At 42.7% G+C, this 24,127-nt stretch overlaps 1 protein-coding gene across 1 annotated transcript in view; it reads right to left on the bottom strand.

Moving 5' to 3' along the window:
- slc2a9l2 (solute carrier family 2 member 9, like 2) overlaps positions 1-24,127 on the bottom strand; it is a 265,970-nt gene that overhangs the window by 45,180 nt on the left and 196,663 nt on the right. The window contains exon 12 of the mRNA XM_084173878.1: positions 4,885-5,012. Within this exon, the coding sequence (XP_084030004.1) occupies positions 4,885-5,012 (128 nt within the window). The remainder of the gene's footprint in view (positions 1-4,884; positions 5,013-24,127) is intronic.

Below are 24,127 nucleotides of genomic sequence, written 5' to 3'. Positions count from 1 at the left end.
TCACGAAATAGTCATGTCCTCTAAACCTTCCAGCTGTCTACAGACCCTATTCCAACTAAACTACTGAAAGAGCTACTTCCTGAGCTTGGCCCTCCTATGTTGAACATAATAAATGGCTCCCTATCCTCCGGATGTAAACCAAACTCACTTAAAGTGGCAGTAATAAACCCTCTCCTTAAAACGCAAAACCTTGACCCACATTTTTTTTTTTTTACTGAACCGGCCTATATCGAATCTCCCATTCCTCTCAAATTTGTTTGAAAAAGCTGAGCAACTCACTGAATACAAATAATGTACATGAAACACTCCAGTCTGGTTTTAGACCCCATCATAGTACTGAGACCGCACCCGTGAAGGTGGTAAATTACTTTTTAAGGGTGTCAGACCAAGGCTCGGAATCTGTCTTCATGCTCCTAGACCTTAGTGCCACATTCGACACCATCAATCACACCACTATTTTGGAGAGATTGGAAACCTTAATTGGTCTATGCGGACAAGTTCTTACCTGGTTTAAATCTTATCTGTCGGAAAGATATCAAATTGTCTCTGTGGATGGTTTGTCCTCTGACAAATCAATGGTAAGTTTCGGTGTTCCTCAAAGTTTGTTCCTAGGACCACTATTGTTTTCAATATACACTGAGTATACCAAACATTAGGAATACCTTACTAATACTGAATTGCACCCCCCAGCCTCAATTCGTCGTGGCATGGACTCTACAAGGTGTTGAAAGCGTTCCACAGGGATCCTGGCCCATGATGACTCCAATGCTTCCCACAGTTGTGTCAAGTTGGCTGTATGTCCTTTGGGTGGTGGACCATTCTTGATACACACGGGAAACTGTTGAGCATGAAAAACCCAGCAGCGTTTCAGTTCATGACACAAACTGGTGTGCCAGGCACCTACTACCATACCCCGTTCAAAGGCACTTAAATCTTTGTCTGGCCCATTCACCCTCTGAATGGCATACGTAGACAATCCATGTCTCAATTGTCTCAAGGCTTAAGAATCCTGCTTTAACCTCTTAAGGATCGGACCCTTTTTTTCAATTTTCGCCTAAAATGACATACCCAAATCTAACTGCCTGTAGCTTAGGACCTGAAGCAAGGATATGCATATTCTTGATACCATTTGAAAGGAAACACTTTGAAGTTTGTGGAAATGTGAATTTAATGTAGGAGAATATAACACATTAGATCTGGTAAAATATATATATTTTTTTGTTCCATCATCTTTGAAATGCAAGAGAAAGGCCACAATATAATATCGCAGTTTAGGCGCAATTGAGATTTTGGCCACCAGATGGCAGCAGTGTGTGTGCAAAGTTTCAGATTGATCCAGTGAAGCATTGCAATACTGGACTATTCTGTATCAAGTCTGCCCAAATGTGCCGAATTGGTTAATTGATACATTTAAGTACATAACTATAGAGAACATACAAAAATGATATGGTAATACATGATGGATCATTAGCTTATACACCAACTTTCACACATCTAGATGGCCAGGCGGGATGGGTGTGGAGCCAGAGACAGCAGAGGTTCAAACTGAAGAACCCAGTTCCTACATTTGAATATAACAATGGATTTTATTAAACAAAACTATGCTACATTTTATCTCTGGGACCCTTAGGATGACAAATCAGAGCAAGATTACTGAATGTAAGTACATTATTTACCTTCAGAGGTGAATGTATCAAACCAGTTGCCGTGATAAGTTTTCTGTTGTTCTGCACTCTCCTCAAACAATAGCATGGTATTTTTTCACCATAATAGCTACTGTAAATAGGACAGTGCAGTGAGATTAACAAGAATGTAAGCTTTCTGCCAGGAAAGTTTGCTGTTACTTACAACAGTCATGCTAATCAAATTAGCGCATGTCAGCTCAACCGTCCCGTAGACGGGACACCGATCCCATAGAGGTTAACCTGTCTCCTACCCTTCATCTAGACTGATTGAAGTGGATTTAACAAGTGACATCCATAAGGGATCATAGCTTTCACCTGGATTCCCCTGGTCAGCCTGTCATGGAAAGAGCAGGTGTTCTTAATGTTTTGTAAACTCAGTGTATATGCTTCCTCTTAGTGATGTCATTCAGAAATACAATGTCAACTTTCACTGCTATGCAGATGACAAACAGCTGTACATTTCAATGAAACATGGTGAAGCCCCAAAATTGCCTACCCTGGAAGCCTGTGTTTCAGACATAAGAAAGTGGATGGCGGCAAATGTTTTAGTTTTACACTCGGACAAAACAGAGATGCTAGCTCTAGGTCCGAAGAAACAAAGAGATCTGCTGTTGGATCTGACAATGAATCTCGATGGTTGTACAGTCGTTTCAAATAAAACTGTAAAGGACCTCTGCATTACTCTGGACCCTGATCTCTCTTTTGACGAACATATCCAAAATATTTCAAGACCAGCTTGAAAAAAATCTTCAGAACATAGCAAAAATCTGAAACCTTTTGTAAAAAAATCATGCAGGAAAGCAAATCCATGCTTTTGTCACTTCAAGATTAGACTACAGCAATGCGCTACTCTCCGGCTACCCAGATAAGGCACTAAATACATTTCAGCTAGTGCTAAACACGGCTGCTAGAATCTTGACTAGAACCCCCGAAAAATATTATATTACTCCAGTGCTAGCCTCTCTTGCTTCCTGTTAAGGCTAGGGCTGATTTCAAGGTTTTACTGCTAACCTACATTTGTATGCCATTTAGCAGACACTTTTATCCAAAGCGACTTATAGTCATGCGTGCAGACATTTTTAGGTATGGGTGGTCCCGGGGATCAAACCCACTACCCTGGCGTTACAAGCGCCATGCTCTACCAATTGAGCTACAGAGGCTACATAACATTACTTGGACTTGCTCCTACCTACACTATCTCTGCAATTTGGTCCTGCCTATGTAACCGGTGTGAAATGGCTAGATAGTTAGCGGTGCGCACTAGTAGCGTTTCAATCGGTGATGTTACTCGCTCGGAGACCTTGAAGTAGTTGTTTCCCTTGCTCTGCAAGGGCCGCGGCTTTTGTGGAGCGACGGGTAACGGTGCTTCGAGGGTGACTGTTGTCGATGTGTGCAGAGGGTCCCTGGTTCAAGCCCAGGTAGGGGCGAGGAGAGGGATGGAAGCAACACTGTTACACCTACACGTACTCTATGGTCATAAGATGCAGGCCTCCTTATTGTTCCTAGAATTTCTAAGCAAACAGCTGGGGGCAGGGCTTTCTCCTATAGAGCTAATTTTTATTGAATGGTCTGCCGATCTATGTGAGAGACGAAGACTTTACTGAAGACTCTTCTCTTTGGTAGGTCCTATGATTGAGTGTAGTCTGGCAAACGGCATGGTGAACGGCAAGGCACTGGAGTGACGAACCACCCTTGCTGTCTCTGCCTGTCCGGCTCCCCTCTCTCCACTGGGATTCTTTGCCTCTAACCCTATTACAGGGGCTGAGTCACGTTCTCCCAATGCTGTCCCTACGAGGGGTGCAGCACATCGTGGCAGGCTTTTTCCGCTATACTCAACTTGAGTGGGTTTAGTCACTGACGTGATCTTCCTGTCTGGTTTTGCACCCCCTCGTGCTCGTGCGGTGGGGGAGATCTTTGTGGGCTATACTCGGCCTTGTCTCAGGGTAGTAAGTTAGTGGTATGTTGATTTCCCTTTGTTGGTGTGGGGGCTGTGCTTTGGCAAAGTGGGTGGGGTTATATCCTGCCTGGTGGGCTCTGTCTGGGGGTAACTTTAGACGGAGCCACAGTGTCCCCCGACCCCCCGTCCGTCTCAGTCTCCAGTATCTATGCTGCAATAGTCTATGTGCCGGTGGGCTAGGGTCAGTCTGTCCTATCTGGTGTAATTCTCCTGTCTTATCTGGTGTCCTGTGTGATCTTAGGTATGCTTCCTCTAATTCTCCCATCTCTCTCTCCCTCCATCCCTCCCTCCCTCCTACCTTCCTCCCGGAGGACCTGAGCCCTAGGACCATGCCTCAGGACTACCTGGCCTGACGACTCCCTTCCTCCCAGGGGACCTGAGCCCTAGGACCATGCCTCAGGACTACCTGGCCCGACAACTCCTGGCTGTCCCTGTCCACCTGGTCGTGCCGCTGATCCAGTTTCTGCTGTTCTGCCTGCAGCTATGGAACCCTGACCTGTTCACCGGACGTTTTACTTTGTTGTGCTGCTGAGCTAGTTTTGGCTGTTCTGCATGCGGCTATGGAATCCTGACCTGTTCACCGGTCGTGTTACCTTGTCCCAGACCTGCTGTTCTCTCTCTCTCCCTCTGAATGCTCGGCTATGAAAAAGCCAACTGCCATTTACTCCTGAGGTGCTGACCTGTTGCACCCTCTATAACCACTGTGATTATTATTTGACCCCGCTGGTCATCTATGAACGTTTGAACATCTTGATTCCTGCCTTTCTAGGGAGTTCTTCCTAGCCACCATGCTTCTACATCTGCATTGCTTGCTCTTTGGGGTTTTAGTCTGGGTTTCTGTATAAGCAGTTTGTGACAACTGCTGATGTAAAATGTCCTTTGATTTAATTTGATTGAATGTACTCTGCGCCAGCATATCAGCAAAAGAGAGAGAGAGAGAGAGCGCAGACAGAAGAGTAAAAGAAGAACTGCAGTGAATGTTTCTGGGAGTAGAAGAAGAACAGAATAGAAGAGACATTGTTGCTGCGCAGCCTGGGGCTGTGGGAGCTGTGTATGAAATAAAAAAGTGCCCTGTAGTTTCAGGAAACGTTCCAACGTAAGAATCAAATAGTCTATTCTTTCTGACACCATTATACTTTTTTCTTGGAACACACACAGCATGCGCACATTCTGATAGTGCTGGTAAGCACATAGCCACACATTTGAAGAGATGCACACACAGCCAATCACACACACACTCACCTGCATGAACGGGAACAAAAGTCCGACTGCGAAGTTGGCGACCCAGTTGACGATCCCTGCGATCATGAAGGCTGCGGGTCGGTACGACTGTTCAAACAGCTCTCCGGTCAGTACAAAGGGGATGCCACCTGAGAGAGAAGAACAGAACAGAAACACACAGTCAGTCAACAATCAATCCTCAGAGTCTGTCCTAAAATGGACACTGTATCGGTCAGATGAATCCAAGTAGACCTGGGTCAAATACATATACTTCGAAATACATGAGATGCTCCTGATTTAGCTTGCCCGATATAATGGAACCAATGGAATGTTACAGGTACAATGAACCATCATTACTAGCACAGCCCCTGTACCATTGCACACATTCTATTAGGGTCTGGGGACATTGATAGGCCAACAGCTGTGCCCTGTTTTGACCAAAAGTTGACAGCTCGATTTGCTTCGACCCAGATCAACAGATAGACACAGGCAATTTATCATCGTGACAGCAGGTATTTTCTATTGATCAATATCTATGTTTGTACTCTAGCAATACTAAACATAGGCTCATTAGATTATGTCAGAAATAGTGAGTTATATTAGTTAGTTATACAGTGAGGTCCAAAAGTATTTGTACTGTTACACATGTTGTGGTTTTGGCTTTACTCCAGAACTTTGGATGAAATGATACAATGACTGAGGTTAAAGTGCAGACTGTCAGCTTTTTGTTCATAGACCCCATTTTAGGGAACCAATAGTATTTGGACAAATTCACTTATATGTATATTAATCAAAGGTTTAATATTTGGGGCCTCCCGAGTAGCGCAGCGGTCTAAGGCACTGCATCGCAGTGCTAGAGGCGTCACCACATACCCAAGTTCGATCCCAGGCTGTATCAGAACCGGCCGTGATCGGGAGTCCCATAGGGCGGCGCACAATTGGCCCAGCGTCGTCCGGGTTAGGGGAGGGTTTGGCCGAGTGGGCTTTACTTTGCTCATCGTGCTCTAGTGACTCCTTGTGGTGGGCCGGGCGCCTGCAAGCTGACCTCGGTCGTCAGGTGAACGGTGTTCACACATTGGTGCGGCTGGCTTCCGGGTTAAGCGGGCGGGTGTTAAGAAGCGTGGTTTGGCAGGTCATGTTTCAGAGGACGCATGACTCGAACTTAGCCTCCTGAGCCGGTTGGGGAGTTGCAGCAATGAGACAAGATTGAAAAAGTGAGACAGCGTTTTCTCCACCATCAACAAAACACCAAATTATGGAATTTCTCGTGGAAAAATGGTGTCGCATCCCTCTAATAATTTAGTTCTAGACACTTGTATAATCTATGCCAAGGAGCATTGAAGTTGTTCTGGCGGCTCGTGGTGCCCCAACACCCTATTAAGACACTTTATGTTGGCGTTTCCTATATTTTGGCAGTTACCTGTATGTTTTTGCATACTATAAAGTTTATAACTGCGTCTAACATGCGTCCTTTGTCCTGATCTTGTCCACATTCTGATTGTGGCCAAATTTTTTGACAGGTGTAGACTAATAAAATACGCATTGTGATCAGATCTTCCTGACCACCTCCGGAGGTAGTCAGACACGCATTGTGTCTGGGAATCTTACAAGTGTAGGAGAATCTGGACAGTGAAACCATTTAAATCTTCATTATTCCACCCTCTAAAATCAATGACAGGTGACGCCATTGACCTATGGCATCAATATGTGTCTTAAAATAAATAAATAAATATTATTTATTTAAAAAATATTTGTCAAATAATTTGTATTCAGGGAGGAACCAGGATATCAGGGTGTGAACAAAATGGACGATAAGAGACACATTTTACACCATGTGTAGACGCAGCGGCTACAATGTGGGAACAATTAGAATGTGGATAAGATCAGCACAAAATACCCATGTTAGCACCAGGTATAAACAAGATCTTAGGACCCCTTAACCCTTGGCCTACAATTTCCGCACCACCGTCTGTTTAAGATAGAGATCTTTTTTTGTTGTTGCATAGGCCGGTTCTCAATCCACCGCATCCGCCGATATCACCCTTCCGCATCTGCGGTGAAAGGTGGCAAAGCTAGACAGGTGTTTGTCTGACCATGAGACATCCCGAAAATCAGTCTTCTCACGAAAACGTCTGTAGCGTCCGAACGGTTTCCTGATCTTTCTTATATCTCTCAGATATATGACAGACACTTCAGAACAGAATTCCCTTGATTTTTGTTGTTGTTGGACTATCTGTTGTTCCATGTAGTGAATCTGTTATTCAAAGTGTTTCTATTGGCTAATAGCAGTAATGCCAAATTCAATATTTCATCCAATAATTTTTGTATATATTTGTTTGGTACCTTAAGGGGTCTTAAAATTCAAAATCAAATAGCTAAATAATCCTTGGTATGACCATCTTAAAACAATTCAATATGCTATTTTAGAATCTCCCCCAGTTTAGACAGGGCTTAAACTCTAGAGGGTTAAAACAGAGCTGATGGATTGGGCTATCGCCTCGCCTTCTTAACAATTCTGTGGTACAGCAAGGCCTTCTTAACGATAGCAAAGTGTTAGCTGACTTAGTAATAGTAATCCATTTTATGACCCCTGCAACAACACACACCGTAAGATTTTTCTGTAATTTCAACAGTAAAACACTATAGAATGCACAGCTGTAGATTACACTGCATTATGGGTAAAATGCTGAAAAATACCGTTATTAACGGTAATTGGAAGCCTCCTGTAAAAATCGCTCTAACATACTGTATTTCTTTATAGTAATAGCTTATGCCTACTGTAGATTCAAATGATCAGTTTCAGGCGCCAACCTCATGCTATCGGGTGAGACACATGAAGCTCAGACTATTTTAGTAAATATTTTCTTGAAGCGGCGGTGAAGTGGAAGAATATTTTCTGCAGCTGCTGGGTAGGTACCTTGACATGTTTATAAGTATCTTTATTGCTAGCCAACATTGAATTACTGCATCTTTTATTTGCCAACCTAGCTAGCTAGCTGGTTGACGTTTGCTTGTTAGCTAGTTAGCTAGCTCAAGTTGACACAAGCCATTTCGGTCTGCTCTAAATTGCTCGTAAATATCTTGCTGTGCGACCTAGAAAAAAATAAGCCAGATAATAATTGTTGTGATGATAGGCTTGCTGTACCGCAGCCTCTGAGTTTCATAGAGAATAAACTGAGCGCAGATTCGTTCGTGACCATTATGTTTTCACCATTACTACAGAGAAAATGTCTTGTTTCTAAATGTAGAAGTTCAAAGGATATTTTCCCATATTACCAGTGCAAAGTTTTTTTTTATTGATAGCCCGCATTTTACACATAAGCCATGTTGTGGGCCGCTAAAGCCAGTGCGAATGACCAGTGCACCGGTGTTGTATCGAGGTGCCTGCTGACCTAGGTGCTTCTCCCACTTGGCAGCTGTATCATAACGTAGCTGGCGTTTTTTCCCTCCCAGAATTATATTTCAAGCAGGATAGCAGCCTACACAAAAAAATAACTAATATTGGTAGCCATCTAGATGTCACTGTGGGACAGTCTACTCAATGGGGAGAGCATGAACATATGAACGGCAACCACAACAGGACACAGTGTCCTTAGCTGTCACAACCCTGTGTGATTCGGTTCACCCAGCTCTCAGCTGCACGACATTTCCTGAACAAAAATGTAAATGCAACATGTAAAGTGTTGGTCCCATGTTTCATGAGCTGAAATAAAAGATCCTAGATATTTTCCACATGCCCAAAAGGCTTATTTCGCTCAAATTTGGTGCACAAATTTGTTTACATACCTGTTAGTGAGCATTTCACCTTTGCCAAGATAATCCATCCACCTGACAGCTGTGGCATATCAAGAAGCTGATTAAACAGCATTATCATTACACAGGTGCACCTTGTGCTGGGGACAATAAGGCCACTCTAAAATGTGCAGTTTTGTCACAACACAATGCAACAAAAAGTTTTGAGGGAGCGTGCAATTGGCATGCTGACTGCAGGAATGTTCACCTGTCACAACCCTGTGTGATTCGGTTCACCCAGCTCTCAGCTGCACGACATTTCCTGAACAAAAATGTAAATGCAACATGTAAAGTGTTGGTCCCATGTTTCATGAGCTGAAATAAAAGATCCTAGATATTTTCCACATGCCCAAAAGGCTTATTTCGCTCAAATTTGGTGCACAAATTTGTTTACATACCTGTTAGTGAGCATTTCACCTTTGCCAAGATAATCCATCCACCTGACAGCTGTGGCATATCAAGAAGCTGATTAAACAGCATTATCATTACACAGGTGCACCTTGTGCTGGGGACAATAAGGCCACTCTAAAATGTGCAGTTTTGTCACAACACAATGCAACAAAAAGTTTTGAGGGAGCGTGCAATTGGCATGCTGACTGCAGGAATGTTCACCATAGATGTTGCCAGAGAATTGAATGTTAATTTCTCTACCATAAGCTGCCTCCAACATCGTTTTAGAGAATTTGGCAGTACATCCAACTGGCCTCACAACCGCAGACCATGTGTATGGCGTCGTGTGGGTGAGCGGTTTGCTGATGTCAACGTTGTGAACAGAGTGCCCCATGGTGGCATTGGGGTTATGGTATGGGCAGGCATAAGCTACAGACAACGAACACAATTGCATTTTATCGATAGCAATTTGAATGCACAAAAATACAGTGACGAGATCCAGAGGCCCATTGTGAGGCCCATTTTCATAAAGGTATCTGTGACCAACAGATGCATATCTGTATTCTCAGTCATGTGAAATCCATAGATTAGGGCCTAATGAATTTATTTCAATTGACTGATTTCCTTATATGTGACTCATTTCAGAAAACTAGGCGTATGTCGCGCGTCACTACTTCACAGGAGAGCCATTAAAATCAAAATGTGTTTTTTGGCAGAAACTTTAATGTGCCTTAATAAAAAACTGTTTTGTGAAACAAACAAGAAATAAGACAAAAAAAACAGAAAACTTGAGCGTGCATAACTATTCCCCCCCAAAGTCAATACTTTGTAGAGGCACTTTTTTCCACTGGGATTTTTGACCATTCTTCAAGGCAAAACTGCTCCAGCTCCTTCAAGTTGGATGGGTTTCGCTGGTGTACAGCAATCTTTAAGTCATACCACAGATTCTCAATTGGATTGAGGTCTTGGCTTTGACTAGGCCATTGCAAGACATTTAAATGTTTCAACTTCAACCGCTTGAGTGTTGCTTTAGCAGTATGCTTAGGGTCATTGTCCTGTTGGAAGGTGAACCTCCGTCCCAGTTTCAAATCTCTGGAAGACTGAAACAGGTTTCCCTCAATAATTTCCCTGTATTTAGTGCCATCCATCATTCCTTCAATTCTGACAAGTTCCCCAGTCCCTGCCGATGAAAAATGGTGTTCTCGGGGTGATGAGAGGTGTTGGGTTTGCGCCAGACAAAGCGTTTTCCTTGATGGCCAAAAATCTCAATTTAAGTCTCATCTGACCAGAGTACCTTCTTCCATGTTTGGGGAGTCTCCCACATGCCCTTTGGCAAACACCAAACGTGTTTGCTTATTTATTTATTTCATTTGACACCAAATTTGATATGTTCCTATGAAATTCACATGTTGGTGCTCATGGGGTTATTTCAATGGAAATGTCCCAGAGCACATTAAATGTGACCATACTTTATCACTCATATTATCATCAATGATGCTATTCAGGCCTATATAGCAAGTCACTATTGTTTCAATTCAGCCCAGAATTGAACTAAAACTAGACAATAATAGGCCTAGGGTTTCAAGCTCTGGTTGATTTTAAATGTAATGATATTTAAGAGGAGATTCATATTCTGCTTGGATAGTTCCATCTGTGCCATTAACTTAGTCTGGCTTTAATTCCAGTTTGCCTACAAATTAATAACTGATATGTTGAAATCATGTCTCCATCTAATTTAAAGAATAGGACTAAATCAAATCAAACTTAATTTAAAGCGATTTAAAGTTTGATTTGATTTAGTCCTATTCTTTAACTTAGATTTTTTGGTTGAGATGGAGACAGCAGGTAGCCTAGCAATTAAGGTCAGTAACAGAAAGGTCGCTGGTTCGAATCCCCGAACCGACTAGTTGAAAAATGTGCCAATGTGCCAAGTCCACTGGAGTGCGTAGTTCTCTGCCAAACATCAGCGCTGCTGGTATGCAGCTACAAGACCAATGGCAGATGTCAGTCACAGTCCTTCTGGTGGTTGGATGTGAGAGTGGCCAGCTGTACTGCCAAAGTCCAATTAAACCGTTCGTCGAGCCCATTGCATTGGGAATGAAGGGGGGTGGTCCTTGTCTTGCCAGCTTCTCACAGACTTTGTTGAACACCTTAGCTTCAAAATGTCTCTCCTGATCGCTGTGGAGTTCTTCAGGTGCTCCAAATCGGCAGAAAATCTCTTCCACCAGCTTGTTGGCAGTGGTTGTGGTGCCCTGGCCACAAGTACGTATTGATTGCCCGCGTCTGTCATGGGGAAAGGAACAAGGATGTCCACACTAACCCGCTCCATGGGGGCCCCCACCTGGTACTGCTACAACAGGGCATGGGAGCATCCAGTTGGTCCTATGTGGGCAGTACAAGTGTCGCAGGCATGCACATACTGTTCATTGTCTTGTCGGCAGCCAGCCCATTAGAGTTTCCCTCGGAGGCATTGGAGGGTCTTTGTGTACCCGAAGTGGCCTGCCCCCACCAACCCATGGACAGCTCTGAGGGCATGGGCATGCATGGAACGAGGCACCAACCGCTCCACACCACCGAGTTGCATGTTGGTTCCCTCCATCTTTGAAAAAGCGCCCCATTGTGAATGGAAAGGTTGTCCCACTGGGAGTAGTAGGCCTTGGCTTCAGGGCACAGGGGTAAGACTCTGTTCCAGGCAGGCCGCTGGCCCTGAACAGTTACCAACACTGGGTCACCCTCCTGCTCCCTCTTCAGGTCTTGGTCATTCCAGGTCTCCAAGGATGTTGAGCTCCTGTCTGCCGCCTGATTTGCCGCCACTGTGGGCAGGAGACTCTCCTTTTGTTCCAAGCATGAGCAGTGCTTGCAGTCTTCCTCTTCACACAGCCGGTGAAGCAACGCATCAGCATTTGTTTGGAGATGACCAGCCGGTGTTGCATCTGGTAGTCATACTCCTGTAACTCTTCTATTCAGCGAGCCACCTGGCCATGTGGTTCTCGGAAGTTGAGGAGCCAGGTGAATGAGATATATGGTAAGTACGGAGGAGTACTGTAGAGGTAGGGTCGTAAATGATGGAGTGCATCGACCACAGCAAACAACTCTCGCCGGGTGACACAGTAGTTGCGCTCGGCACTGTTGAGGCTCTGACTGCAACCACCCGTTCCCCATCCGGCTCCTCCTGCGAAAGAAAGGACCCAATGCCCACATTGCTGGCATCTGTGTCCACAATGAATGGCCCTTCGGTAGTAAGAAGATAGGCCAACGAAGCTTCTCAACTCAGAGAGCTCAGCTCCTCTTCTTGCCCAGTCTTCTTTGCCAGCTGATTCACAGTGTCATCCATCATGTCAAGGCATAGGTGTATAGCTATCCCACTTCTGACACTAATGTAAGAGAAGGTGACTTTCTTAATAATGGTACTCTAGTACACTCTTTGGTATCACATGCACTTATATCAGTCTCAATAAGTCTTCAGAACTGTCACTATAAGCTTAAATATTATTAACACAGTACAACATAACACTTGAACTGGCATGACACTTTCTTCCACGGATATCCAACAGAGCTAACCTAAGGCCACGCCTCCATCAAGCCACACCTCCAGATCCTCTAATAGGCTGCCGCCTCTACAATATACAGTACATTATTAATTTGTAGACAAACTGGAATTAAAGCCAGACTAAATTAGTAGCACAGATGGAACTATCCAAGGAGACATCTGGTTGCATTGACAATCAAACACAATTCAATATCACTTTTGAAATACAATAAATAGCCTATTAACTTGTCGACAAGTTAACAAATGATGTTGGATTCACGTCTCCAACTCAACCAAAAATACAAGTTAAAGAATGGGATTAAGCCTGTGGCTACCAAGCAGTAGATACATCTCCTTTAAATGTTGATAATTCAATATTACTTTTGTAATACAGTAAATAGCCTAAAGTTAATAAGGCTATCTTACAAACTGTTCAACCTTAAAATGAGTTACACATCCATGGCCACATTTTGAGGTTATTGTAACTATACCATGTTTGATGTATTTGATGCCATTCCACTTATTCCACACCCCAATTAAGGTGCCACCAACCTCGTGTGATCAGGCTGTATGCCTTAACCTGAAATGAAAGCCACAAAGTTCAAGGTCGACTGTGGTACTGTAGGCATTGTTTTCCGAAAACAGGATCCTCATTATAGTGAATGGGAAAATGGCAATCTTCGAGGTCAATATTCGTGTATAAATAAAACATTAATATTGATACAAAAGCGTTAAAAAGAGGAGAAAAGTGCTGTTTTTATTCCGCTTTGCCTCATGATTTGTCAACTTGCGCACAATCTCTCTGTCCTTCACATCCAAGTGCTACTGCAGGCTCTGTGCGTGTTTTGACCAATCAGATTCACGGAAATCGCAGGTCACGCGGGCCGGGGACGACATGCAAAGCTCAAGGCGCACTCTCCATTTTCCTCCGAACGTGATAACACATCACTGTGGTGTATTGGGGTTGTGCCGCAGAGCATCATGGGAGTTGAGAGTGTTGAGAACGAGCACGTTCCAGATAAATGGTTGAACTAATTTCTGTCTCCCGTCTCATCATTATTGAATTGTTATGAAGACTTGATTATGAAACCCACAAGACATAACAACGAGTAAGTCTGAACCTACAGGAACTATTCTGTCCGGAAGAAGTCGTTTTTCACGTTTAAAATTGTTATTTTTCCGGGTACAGTCACCAAGCAGTCGATCGCGATCGACCTCCAAGGCAATCCTAGTCGATCACCAAACATTTCTGTAAAAAAACCAACTATAACGCCTTGCGTTCTTATTTATTTTTATTTGTTTCGCACTGTTGGCAGTAGGTGCACTTGATTCAGCAGCCCTAGCACTGGGAGGGCAAAGTGTTCCCATTTTGAAACATTTCATGTGTCTGATGGTAGAACTCAAGCCATGGACTGCATAAAGGAGCCTAGAGTGCACAGCAAAGTTGATACTGTGAGATTTCAAAACTTTCAAAACCATGACTAGAGACTCAACGAATACAGCAAAGCACTACTGTTTTTATGAGTAAGTTCATGTTTAAGTTGTTATTCAACACTATCAACGCTTCGTTCAACACTTTTAGAAGACATAAAATGCGCGTTCTCCCTACTTCCATTCACACTACAACCAGCACTGCATCTGCAATGAATGAGTATAGCAAAGTGTTTCAATAGCTTGCGTTGTTGTTATTAGCGGCTTGTCTCTTTTTTTATATCAATAAAAATTTCACTTTATCGGATTAACAACATGAATTGGTGCGTGAGGCTGAAATAATGCAGTGCTACTTAAGTTTCGCCATCAGCTGAAAGACTGTGTCCCTTTGTTGCCAGTGGAGGGAGGATGAGTCGGATCACTCTGGTGAGAGGCAGCCTCACCGCTGCTCCCTCCCTCCCCTTAAGACTGACCATCAGATGCAGGCCATCAATCCAGTAAAGAAAATATGCAAATTATTATGCTTATTCAGCTGTGCCTCACAAGTAATACAACAAATTATCTATTACCAGTGTGATCACATACATTTAAAAACATATTTAATTTCAAAATGGTCTTAGAAGAATAACATTGGCAGGGCAATTCACGCATAGCCAATACGCAGTGATATTGTTTTGGGCCTATAGCCTATTGAACAAACCTCATTGCTACAGAACTGTTTTTAATTGGTTAATGATGCATAGGCTTATGTTTTTTAAGTCATGTTTTTAAAACATCGGAGCGGTAGATCTCGGCTTACATTTTGACTCAGAAAGTGATCTTGACTTAGAAAAGGTTGGTGACCACTGGTCTAGGCTAATATTAGCACAGTGTATTGCTAACAGAGGCAAGTGCATAGTCCAGCTAGCTAAGAGAGCGAGAGTAAGCATCGTCATGGATGGTAGAAAAGGATTTGAGATGGTCATCGGAGCGGGAAACAACGTGATTAAAATAGGAGTAAGTCAAATATAAAGTGAGTAAAATACATTAATTAAACTGTGAAGACGAACTTTGGAATTAAAAACTGCTAGATGAGTGAAAGTTGAGGAAACGTCAGTGAGTGAAGTGAATGAAGATCACCTGACTGATGAAAATTTTGCGGAGGTTGAGGACAATACTGAAGTGAGTGACAATCAGGAGACTATGGAGAAAACAACAAATGGCTGGAATTGTTGGAAACATTGGACAGTTTGATGAAAGTATTGACAAACTGAACAACTGCCACTCTACGTCGTGAAAGTAGACTATTCATCAATACTGGGACGTTCGTGGTTGGAGAAAATCACACTGGACTGGCCATCATTGCGTACAATGACACATGGAGAAACAGGCCTACCCGCCATCTTACAGAAAAGCCTTAAAGAGAAGTCTTTAATGGAGAAATGGGTAGTATGAAAGAGAGTGAAGCTTAGCATTATGCCAGACAGCAAACCAATGTTTCTGAAAGCACGACACGTACCTTATACAATCAAACCAAAAGTCGAGGCTGACTTGGACGCTTTAGTTAGGAACAAAGTACTGGAGCCTATCAGCGTGAGTGAATGGGTAACACCCATCGTACAAGTCCTGAAGAATGATGGTGGAATCAGGATATGTGGAAACTGGGGGTCAAATGTTCAGCAAAATCGACCTCTGCCAAGCCTACTTATGATGAGAGACAGCTTACAGGGAGGAGGTGAGAGCCCTGGCGGAGTGGTGCCAGGAAAATAACCTCTCCCTCAATGTCAACAAAACAAACGAGCTGATCAAGGACTACAGGAGATTGAAAAGAGGGAATGCCCCCAATTGCGCCATCCACAACCGTAGGGCTCTCCAAAGGGTTGTGCGGTAAGCCCAAAGCATCACCGGGGCACACTGGCTGCCCTCCAGGACATCTACAGCACCCGGTGTCACAGGAAGGCAAAGTACATCAAGGACCTCAGCCACCTGAGCCACGGCCGGTTCACCCCTCTACCATCTAGAAGGCGTAGACAGTACAGGTGCATCAAAGCTGTGACCGAGAGACTGAGAAACACCTTCTATCTCCAGGCCATCAGACGGTTAAACAGTCAACACAACACCGCCAAGTACCCTGCCCTGAACCTTAGTCACTGTTCTAGCCGGCTACCACCCGGTACTCTAACCTGCACCTTAAAGACCGCTGCCCTTCAGTGGGGAAAAAAAGTATTTAGTCACCCACCAATTGTGCAAGTTCTCCCACTTAAAAAGATGAGAGAGGCCTGTAATTCTCATCATAGGTACACGTCAACTATGACAGACAAAATTAGAAAAGAAATTCCAGAAAATCACATTGTAGGATTTTTTATGATTTTATTTGCAAATTATGGTGGAAAATAAGTATTTGGTCAATAACAAAAGTTTCTCAATACATTGTTATATACCCTTTGTTGGCAATGTATTATATTATATTTTGGTTTCATCTGACATTCTCCCAATCCTCTTCTGGATCATCCAAATGCACTCTAGCAAACTTCAGACGGGCCTGGACATGTACTGGCTTAAGCAGGGGGACACGTCTGGCACTGCAGGATTTGAGTCCCTGGCGGCGTAGTGTGTTACTGATGGTAGGCTTTGTTACTTTGGTCCCAGCTCTCTGCAGGTCATTCACAAGGTCACCCCGTGTGGTTCTGGGATTTTTGCTCACCGTTCTTGTGATCATTTTGACCCCACGGGGTGAGATCTTGCGTGGAGCCCCAGATCGAGGGAGATTATCAGTGGTCTTGTATGTCTTCCATTTCCTAATAATTGCTCCCACAGTTGATTTCTTCAAACCAAGCTGCTTACCTATTGCAGATTCAGTCTTCCCAGCCTGGTGCAGGTCTACAATTTTGTTTCTGGTGTCCTTTGACAGCTCTTTGGTCTTGGCCATAGTGGAGTTTGGAGTGTGACTGTTTGAGGTTGTGGACAGGTGTCTTTTATACTGATAACAAGTTCAAACAGGTGCCATTAATACAGGTAACGAGTGGAGGACAGAGGAGCCTCTTAAAGAAGAAGTTACAGGTCAGTGAGAGCCAGAAATCTTGCTTGTTTGTAGGTGACCAAATACTTATTTTCCACCATAATTTGCAAATAAATTCATTAAAAATCCTACAATGTGATTTTCTGGATTTTTTTTTCTCAATTTGTCTGTCATAGTTGATGTGTACCTATGATGAACATTACAGGCCTCCCATCTTTTTAAGTGGGAGAACTTGCACAATTGGTGGCTGACTAAATACTTTTTTTCCCCACTGTATCTACATAGAGTCATTGAACATTAGTCACTTTAATAACGTTTACATACTGTTTCACCCACTTTATACAGTATGTATATACTGTATTGTAGTCATGGTTCATTCTATATAAAACATTCTTTGGGGGAATTATGTGTGTATTGTTTTTATTGATAGTTATTACTGCACTGTTGGAGCTAGAAACACAAGCATTTCACTGCACCTGCAAATCTGTGTACATGACCAATAAACTTTGATTTGATTTTGATTCGGTGTCGATAATTTTTGGTTTATCATCCCAGCTCTATTATGTATTATTGATTGCTGCAGTAATGGAAAATAATCATGAGAAAACTTCAGATAGAATGGTGGCATTGGAGCATCTGTTATTTTAGTAGTTAAACACAGTAAATAGAGCTTTATACAAACGATTAATATTTTATCTCAAATAAATAACCAAACATCTCATACACTCTCCTCCATATTTATTTGGACAGTGAAGCTAACATTTTGAATTTGCCTCTACACTCCAGCATTTTGGATTTGAGATCAAATGTTTCATATGAGGCAACAGTACAGAATGTCACCTTTTATTTTAGGGTATTTTCAGACATACCAGTTTTAGCATTTAGAAATGAAAGCACTTTATATATCTAGTCCTCCCATACACTTAGGTTGGAGTCATTAAAACTCATTTTTCAACCACTCCACAAACGTCTTGTTAACAAACTATAGTTTTGTCAAGTCGGTTAGGACATCTACTTTGTGCATGACACAAGTAATTTTTCCAACAATTGTTTACAGACAGATTATTTCACTTATAATTCACTGTATCACAATTCTAGTGGGTCAGAGGTTTACATACACTAAGTTGACTGTGCCTTTAAACAGCTTGGAAAATTCCAGAAAGTGATGTCATGGCTTTAGAAGCTTCTGATAGGCTAATTGACATCATTTGAGTCAATTGGAGGTGTACCTGTGGCTATATTTCAAGGCCTACCTTCAAACTCAGTGCCTCTTTGCTTGACATCATGGGGAAATCAAAATAAATCAGCCAAGACCTCAGAAAAATTCTTGTAGACCTCCACAAGTCTGGTTCATCCTTGGGAGCAATTTCCAAACACCTGAAGGTACCACGTTCATCTGTACAAACAATAGTACGCAAGTATAAACACCATGGGACCACACAGCCGTCATACCGCTCAGGAAGGAGATGCGTTCTGTCTCCTAGAGTTGAACGTACTTCGGTGCGACAAGTGCAAATCAATCCCAGAACAACAGCAAAGGACCTTGTGAAGATACTGGAGGAACCAGGTACAAAAGTATCTATATTCACAGTAAAACAAGTCCTATATCGACATAACCTGAAAGGCTGCTCGGCAAGGAAGAAGCCACTGCTCCAAAACCGCCATAAAAAAGCCAGACTATGGTCTGCAACTGCACATGGGGACAAAGATCGTACTTTTTGGAGAAATGTCCTCTGGTCTTATGAAACAAACATTTTACTGTTTGGCCGTAATGACCATCGTTATGTTTGGAGGAGAAAGGGGGTTGCTTGCAAGCCGAAGAACACCATCCCAACCATGAAGCACGGGGGTGGCAGCATCATGCTGTGGGGGTGCTTTGCTGCAGGAGGGACTGGTGCACTTCACAAAATAGATGGCATCATGAGGAACGAAAAATTATGTGGATATATTGAAGCAACATCTCAAGACATCTGTCAGGAAGTTAAAGCTTGGTCGCAAATAGGTCTTCCAAATGGACAATGACCCCAAGCATACTTCCAAAGTTGTGGCAAAATGGCTTATGGACAACAAAGTCAAGGTATTGGAGTGGCCATCACAAAGCCCTGACCTCAATCGTATAGAACATTTGTGGGCAGAACTGAAAAAGCGTGTGCGAGCAAGGAGGCCTATAAACCTGACTCAGTTACACCAGCTCTGTCAGGAGGAATGGGCTAAAATTCACCCAACTTATTGTGGGAAGCTTGTGGAAGGCTACCCGAAACGTTTGACCCAAGTTAAAGGCAATGCTACCAAACGCTTATCCAAAGCGACTTACAGTCATGCGTGCATACATTTGTGTATGGGTGGTCCCGGGGATCGAACCCACTACCCTGGCGTTACAAGCGCCGTGCTCTACCATCTGAGCTACAGAGGACAAATACTAATTGAGTGTATGTAAACTTCTGACCCATTGGGAATGTGATGAAAGAAATAAAAGCTGAAATAAATCATTCTCTCTACTATTATTCTGACATTTCACATTCTTAAAATAAAGTGGTGATCCTAACTGACCTAAAACAGGGAATTTTTACTAGGATTAAATGTCAAGAATTGTGAAAAACTGAGTTTAAATGTATTTGGCTAAGGTGTATGTAAACTTCAGACTTCAACTGTATTTGGATAAAATTCCCTTATTATGTTTTAAAGTAGTCAAAAGTTTACTATTTGGTCCCACACAATGACTACATCAATCTTGTGACTACACACTCGTTGGATACATTGCAGCTTGTTTGGTTGTGTTTCAGATTATGTTTTGCCCAACATTATGTTAATAGTGAATAATGACTGGAGTAATTTTCTATCTAAGTGAGTAGATAAGATGTTTCTGAACACTTCTAAATGAATCCTGATGATTAAGAAAATGAATCATGAATAATGATGAATAACTGCTCTTTCAACTACCAAAGTTCAGCAAAGTTCAAATGGGAATACAATGTCGGGATATTTTGTTTATTTATACAACAGATTAATGTGTTATCACTGTGCTTCATCTAATACAGAACCAAATTACCTGGATTGCAATTGAGATTACATTAAAAGTACACGGTGCAAGTGATCAATGCAGTTCGAGATTCTGTGCAGATTATTACAGCAATTGTGAAGATCTCCACATACCTGCAATGACCTATGCATGCTATCTTGAACATGCACACTTTATATGATTACATAAGAAGAACTTTATAGTTACAGTAACCTCAAAATGTTGCCATGGATGTTTTACTCATTTTAAGGTTGAATGTTACAAGTTTCAACATTTAAATGAGATGTATGTACTGCTTGGATAGTTCCATCTGAGCCACTGGCTTAATCTCATTATTTTACTTTTCTTTTTGGTTGAGTTGGACACGTGAATCCAACATATCATTTGTTAACTTGTTGATACATTAATAAGCTATTTATTGTATTTCAAAAGTGATATTGAAACATGTTTGGTTGTCAACGCAACCAAATATCAACCTTTGAAGGAGATTTCTCTTCTGCTTGGATGGTTCCACTGACTTATTGGCTTTAATTCCAATTTGTCTACAAATTAATAATTGATATGTTGGGTTCACGTCAATGCACTTTCAGTAATGTTTGATTTGATTTAGTCCTATTCCTTAACTTAGATTTTTGGTTGAGATGGAGACGTGAATCCGACATATCAATTATTGTTTTTTAGACAAACTGGAATTATAGCCAGACTAAGTCAGTGGCACAGATGGAACTATCCAAGCAGAAGATACATCTCCTTCAAATGTTGATATTTGGCTGCGTTGACAACCAAACACAATTCAATATCACTAAATATCATGAAATGTGAAATCAACCAGAGATTGAAAACCTAGGCCTGTTGTATTGTCTGTTTTTAGATTAATTCTGTGTTGAATTTAAACAATAGCTGTGGTTGACTTTGCAAATGCTATATAGGCCTAAATAGCATCATTGATGATATAAGTGATAAATGTATGGTGACATTTAATTTGCTCTGTTAAATTTTGGAATGACTTCGATAGCAACAGGGAATCTATTTCATTTTTAGGTGGAGATCTCTCAATAATAATTCTCACAATAGTACATTGGTAATGGTCAGTGAAAAATATCATAGCTAAGTAGGGCTGGGCTTAAAACCCTGGATGGGAGACCAAAAGGTAGCTGTAGATAGATAAATTATCCAGTAGGAGGTGCTGCCTAGCCTATTGTTTTTTTCCTTCTGATAGTGGCTATAATGTTGAAGATCTGACGTTGTTTTAAAAGGACAAATTCAAAATATTTTATACTAGTTTTGTCTATGTGGAAATTTGGTTACCATGATGACACAATCCTGTGGTTGAAATTTCACCCTCAAAACAACAGTTTTTACATTGATGACTTCTAACAAATCCAATGTATTTTCCACGTAGATTCCATGTCACAATACATTGACAAATTACGTTGAAACAACGTTGATTCAACCAGTTTGTGCCCAGCGGGTTATGACATCTTCAAATGGGGGGACTACATATACAAAGCTTTCATTTCTAAACTGTAAAACAGGTATATATGAAAATACCCTCAAATAAAAGGTGAAATTCTGTCACCTCATGTGAAACATTTGATCCAAAATGCTGGAGTATAGGGCCAAATTTACAATTTTAGCTTCACTTTCCAAATACATACGGAGGGGAGTGTATCTCTAAAAATCTATTATTTCATAGAAAGGGAACAGAAAGATAAAAGTGCACTGGGTTGCTTCCTTATAGTATGAGAACAGCCTTACTTTCAGAAAATGTATGGTATTGCTGTTTTCCCCCAAGGGCCCAGGCTCAAGCAAAACCTGTGATACAAATGGTGCCATAAACATATAATAAAACCAAGATCTTCTATTATATTGACAAGATAGTCGAGTGACCGCTCTAACAATGGAAATACATGTCCTCAAAGATGAAAGGCAGGCGGGACGAGGCGAGATCATGTGGAACTCTTCTAGCCAATGAGAGGGCAGATACTATAACGACACAGGATGAGACCCAGATGCAGATACAGGAGGCAGATGGTTAGAGTCTTTGAGATTGATTAATTTACAAGGGGCAGGCAAAAGGCAGGTCCAGGCCAGGCAGAGAGTCGTTATCCAAAATCAAATTTTATTTGTCACATACACGTGTTTAGCAGATGTTATAGTGGGTGTAGCGAAATGCTTGTGCTTCTAGCTCCGACAGTGCAGTAATATCTAACAAGTAATATCTAACAATTTCACAACATATACCCAATACACACAAAACTAGTAAGGAATGGGATTTAAGAATATATACATATGGACAAGCAATGACAGAGTGGCATGGACTAAGATACAGTAGAATATTATAGAATAGAATGCAGTATATACATATGAGATGAAAAGTGCAAGATATGTAAACATTATTAAAGTGACTAGAGTTCCATTTATTAAAGTGGCCAGTGATTTCAATAGGCAGCAGCAGCCTCTAATGTGCTAGTGATGGCTATTTAACAGTCTGATGGCCTTGCGATAGAAGCAGTTTTTCATTCTCTCGGTCCCAGCTTTGATGCACCTGTACTGACCTCGCCTTCTGGATGATAGCGGGGTGAACAGGCAGTGGCTCGGGTGGTTGATGTCCTTGATGATCTTTCTGGCCTTCCTGTGACATCGGGTGCTGTATGTGTCTTGGAGGGCGGGTAGTTTGCCCCCGGTAATGCGTTCAGCAGACCGCACCACCCTCTGGAGAGCCCAGGCGGTGCAGTTGCCGTACCAGGCGGTGATACAGCCCGACAGGATGCTCTCAATTGTGCATCTGTAAAAGTTTGTGAGGGTTTTAGGTGCTAAGTTCTGTTGCGCCTTCTTCACCACATTGTCTGCGTGGGTGGACCATTTCAGTTTGTCGGTGATGTGTACGCCAAGGAACTTGAAGCTTTCCACCTTCTCCACTGCGGTCCCGTCGATGTGGATAGGGGGGTGCACCCTCTGCTGTTTCCTGAAGTCCACGATCATCTCCTTTGTTTTGTTGATGTTGAGTGAGAGGTTATTTTCCTGGCACCACACTCCCAGAGCCCTCACCTCCTCCCTGTAGGCGGTCTCGTCATTGTTGGTAATCAAGCCTACTACTGTGTCGTCTGCAAACTTGATGATTGAGTTGGAGGCATGCTTGGCAACACAGTCATGGGTGAACAGGGAGTACAGGAGGGGGCTGAGCACAAACCCTTGTGGGGCCCCAGTGTTGAGGATCAGCGAAGTGGAGATGTTGTTTCCTACCTTCACCACCTGGGGGCGGCCCGTCAGGAAGTCCAGGACCCAGTTGCACAGGGCGGGGTTCAGACCCAGGGCTTCGAGCTTAATAATGAGCTTGGAGGGTACTATTGTGTTGAATGCTGAGCTATAGTCAATGAACAGCATTCTTACATTAGGTATTCCTCTTGTCCAGATGGGATAGGGCAGTGTGCAGTGTGATCTATTGGGGCTGTAAGCAAATTGAAGTGGGTCTATGGTGACAGGTAAGGTAGAGGTGATATGACCCTTGACTAGTCTCTCAAAGCACTTCATGATGACAGAGGTGAGTGCTACAGGACGATAGTCATTTAGTTCAGTTACCTTTGCTTTCTTGGGTACAGGAACAATGCAGGCCATTTTGAAGCATGTGGGAACAGCAGACTGGGAAAGGGAGAGATTGAATATGTCCATAAACACACCAGCCAGCTGGTCTGCGCATGCTCTGAGGACGCGACTAGGGATGCCATCTGGGCTGGCAGCCTTGCGTTGGTTAACATGCTTAAATGTCTTAATCACGTCGGCCATGGATAAGGAGAGGCCACAGTCCTTGGTAGTGGGCCTCGTCAGTGGCACTTTGTTATCCTCAAAGCAGGCGAAGGAGGTGTTTAGCTTGTCTGGAAGCGAAAACGTCAGTGTCGGCGACTTGGCTGGTTTTCCTTTTGTAGTCCGTGATTGTCTGTAGACCCTGCCACATACGTCTTGTGTCTGAGCCGTTGAATTGCGACTCTACTTTGTCTCTATACTGATGTTTTGCCAGTTTAATTGCCTTGCGGAGTGAGTAGCTACACTGTTTGTATTCTGCCATATTCCCAGTCACTTTGCCATGGTTGAATGCGGTGGTTCG

The sequence above is a fragment of the Coregonus lavaretus genome, assembly GCF_964263955.1.
Source record: "Coregonus lavaretus genome assembly, chromosome: 12".
Classification (NCBI taxonomy): Eukaryota; Metazoa; Chordata; class Actinopteri; order Salmoniformes; family Salmonidae; genus Coregonus; species Coregonus lavaretus.
Note: the sequence above shows the minus strand (reverse complement) of the source record. Positions and strands in the feature narration are given on the sequence as shown.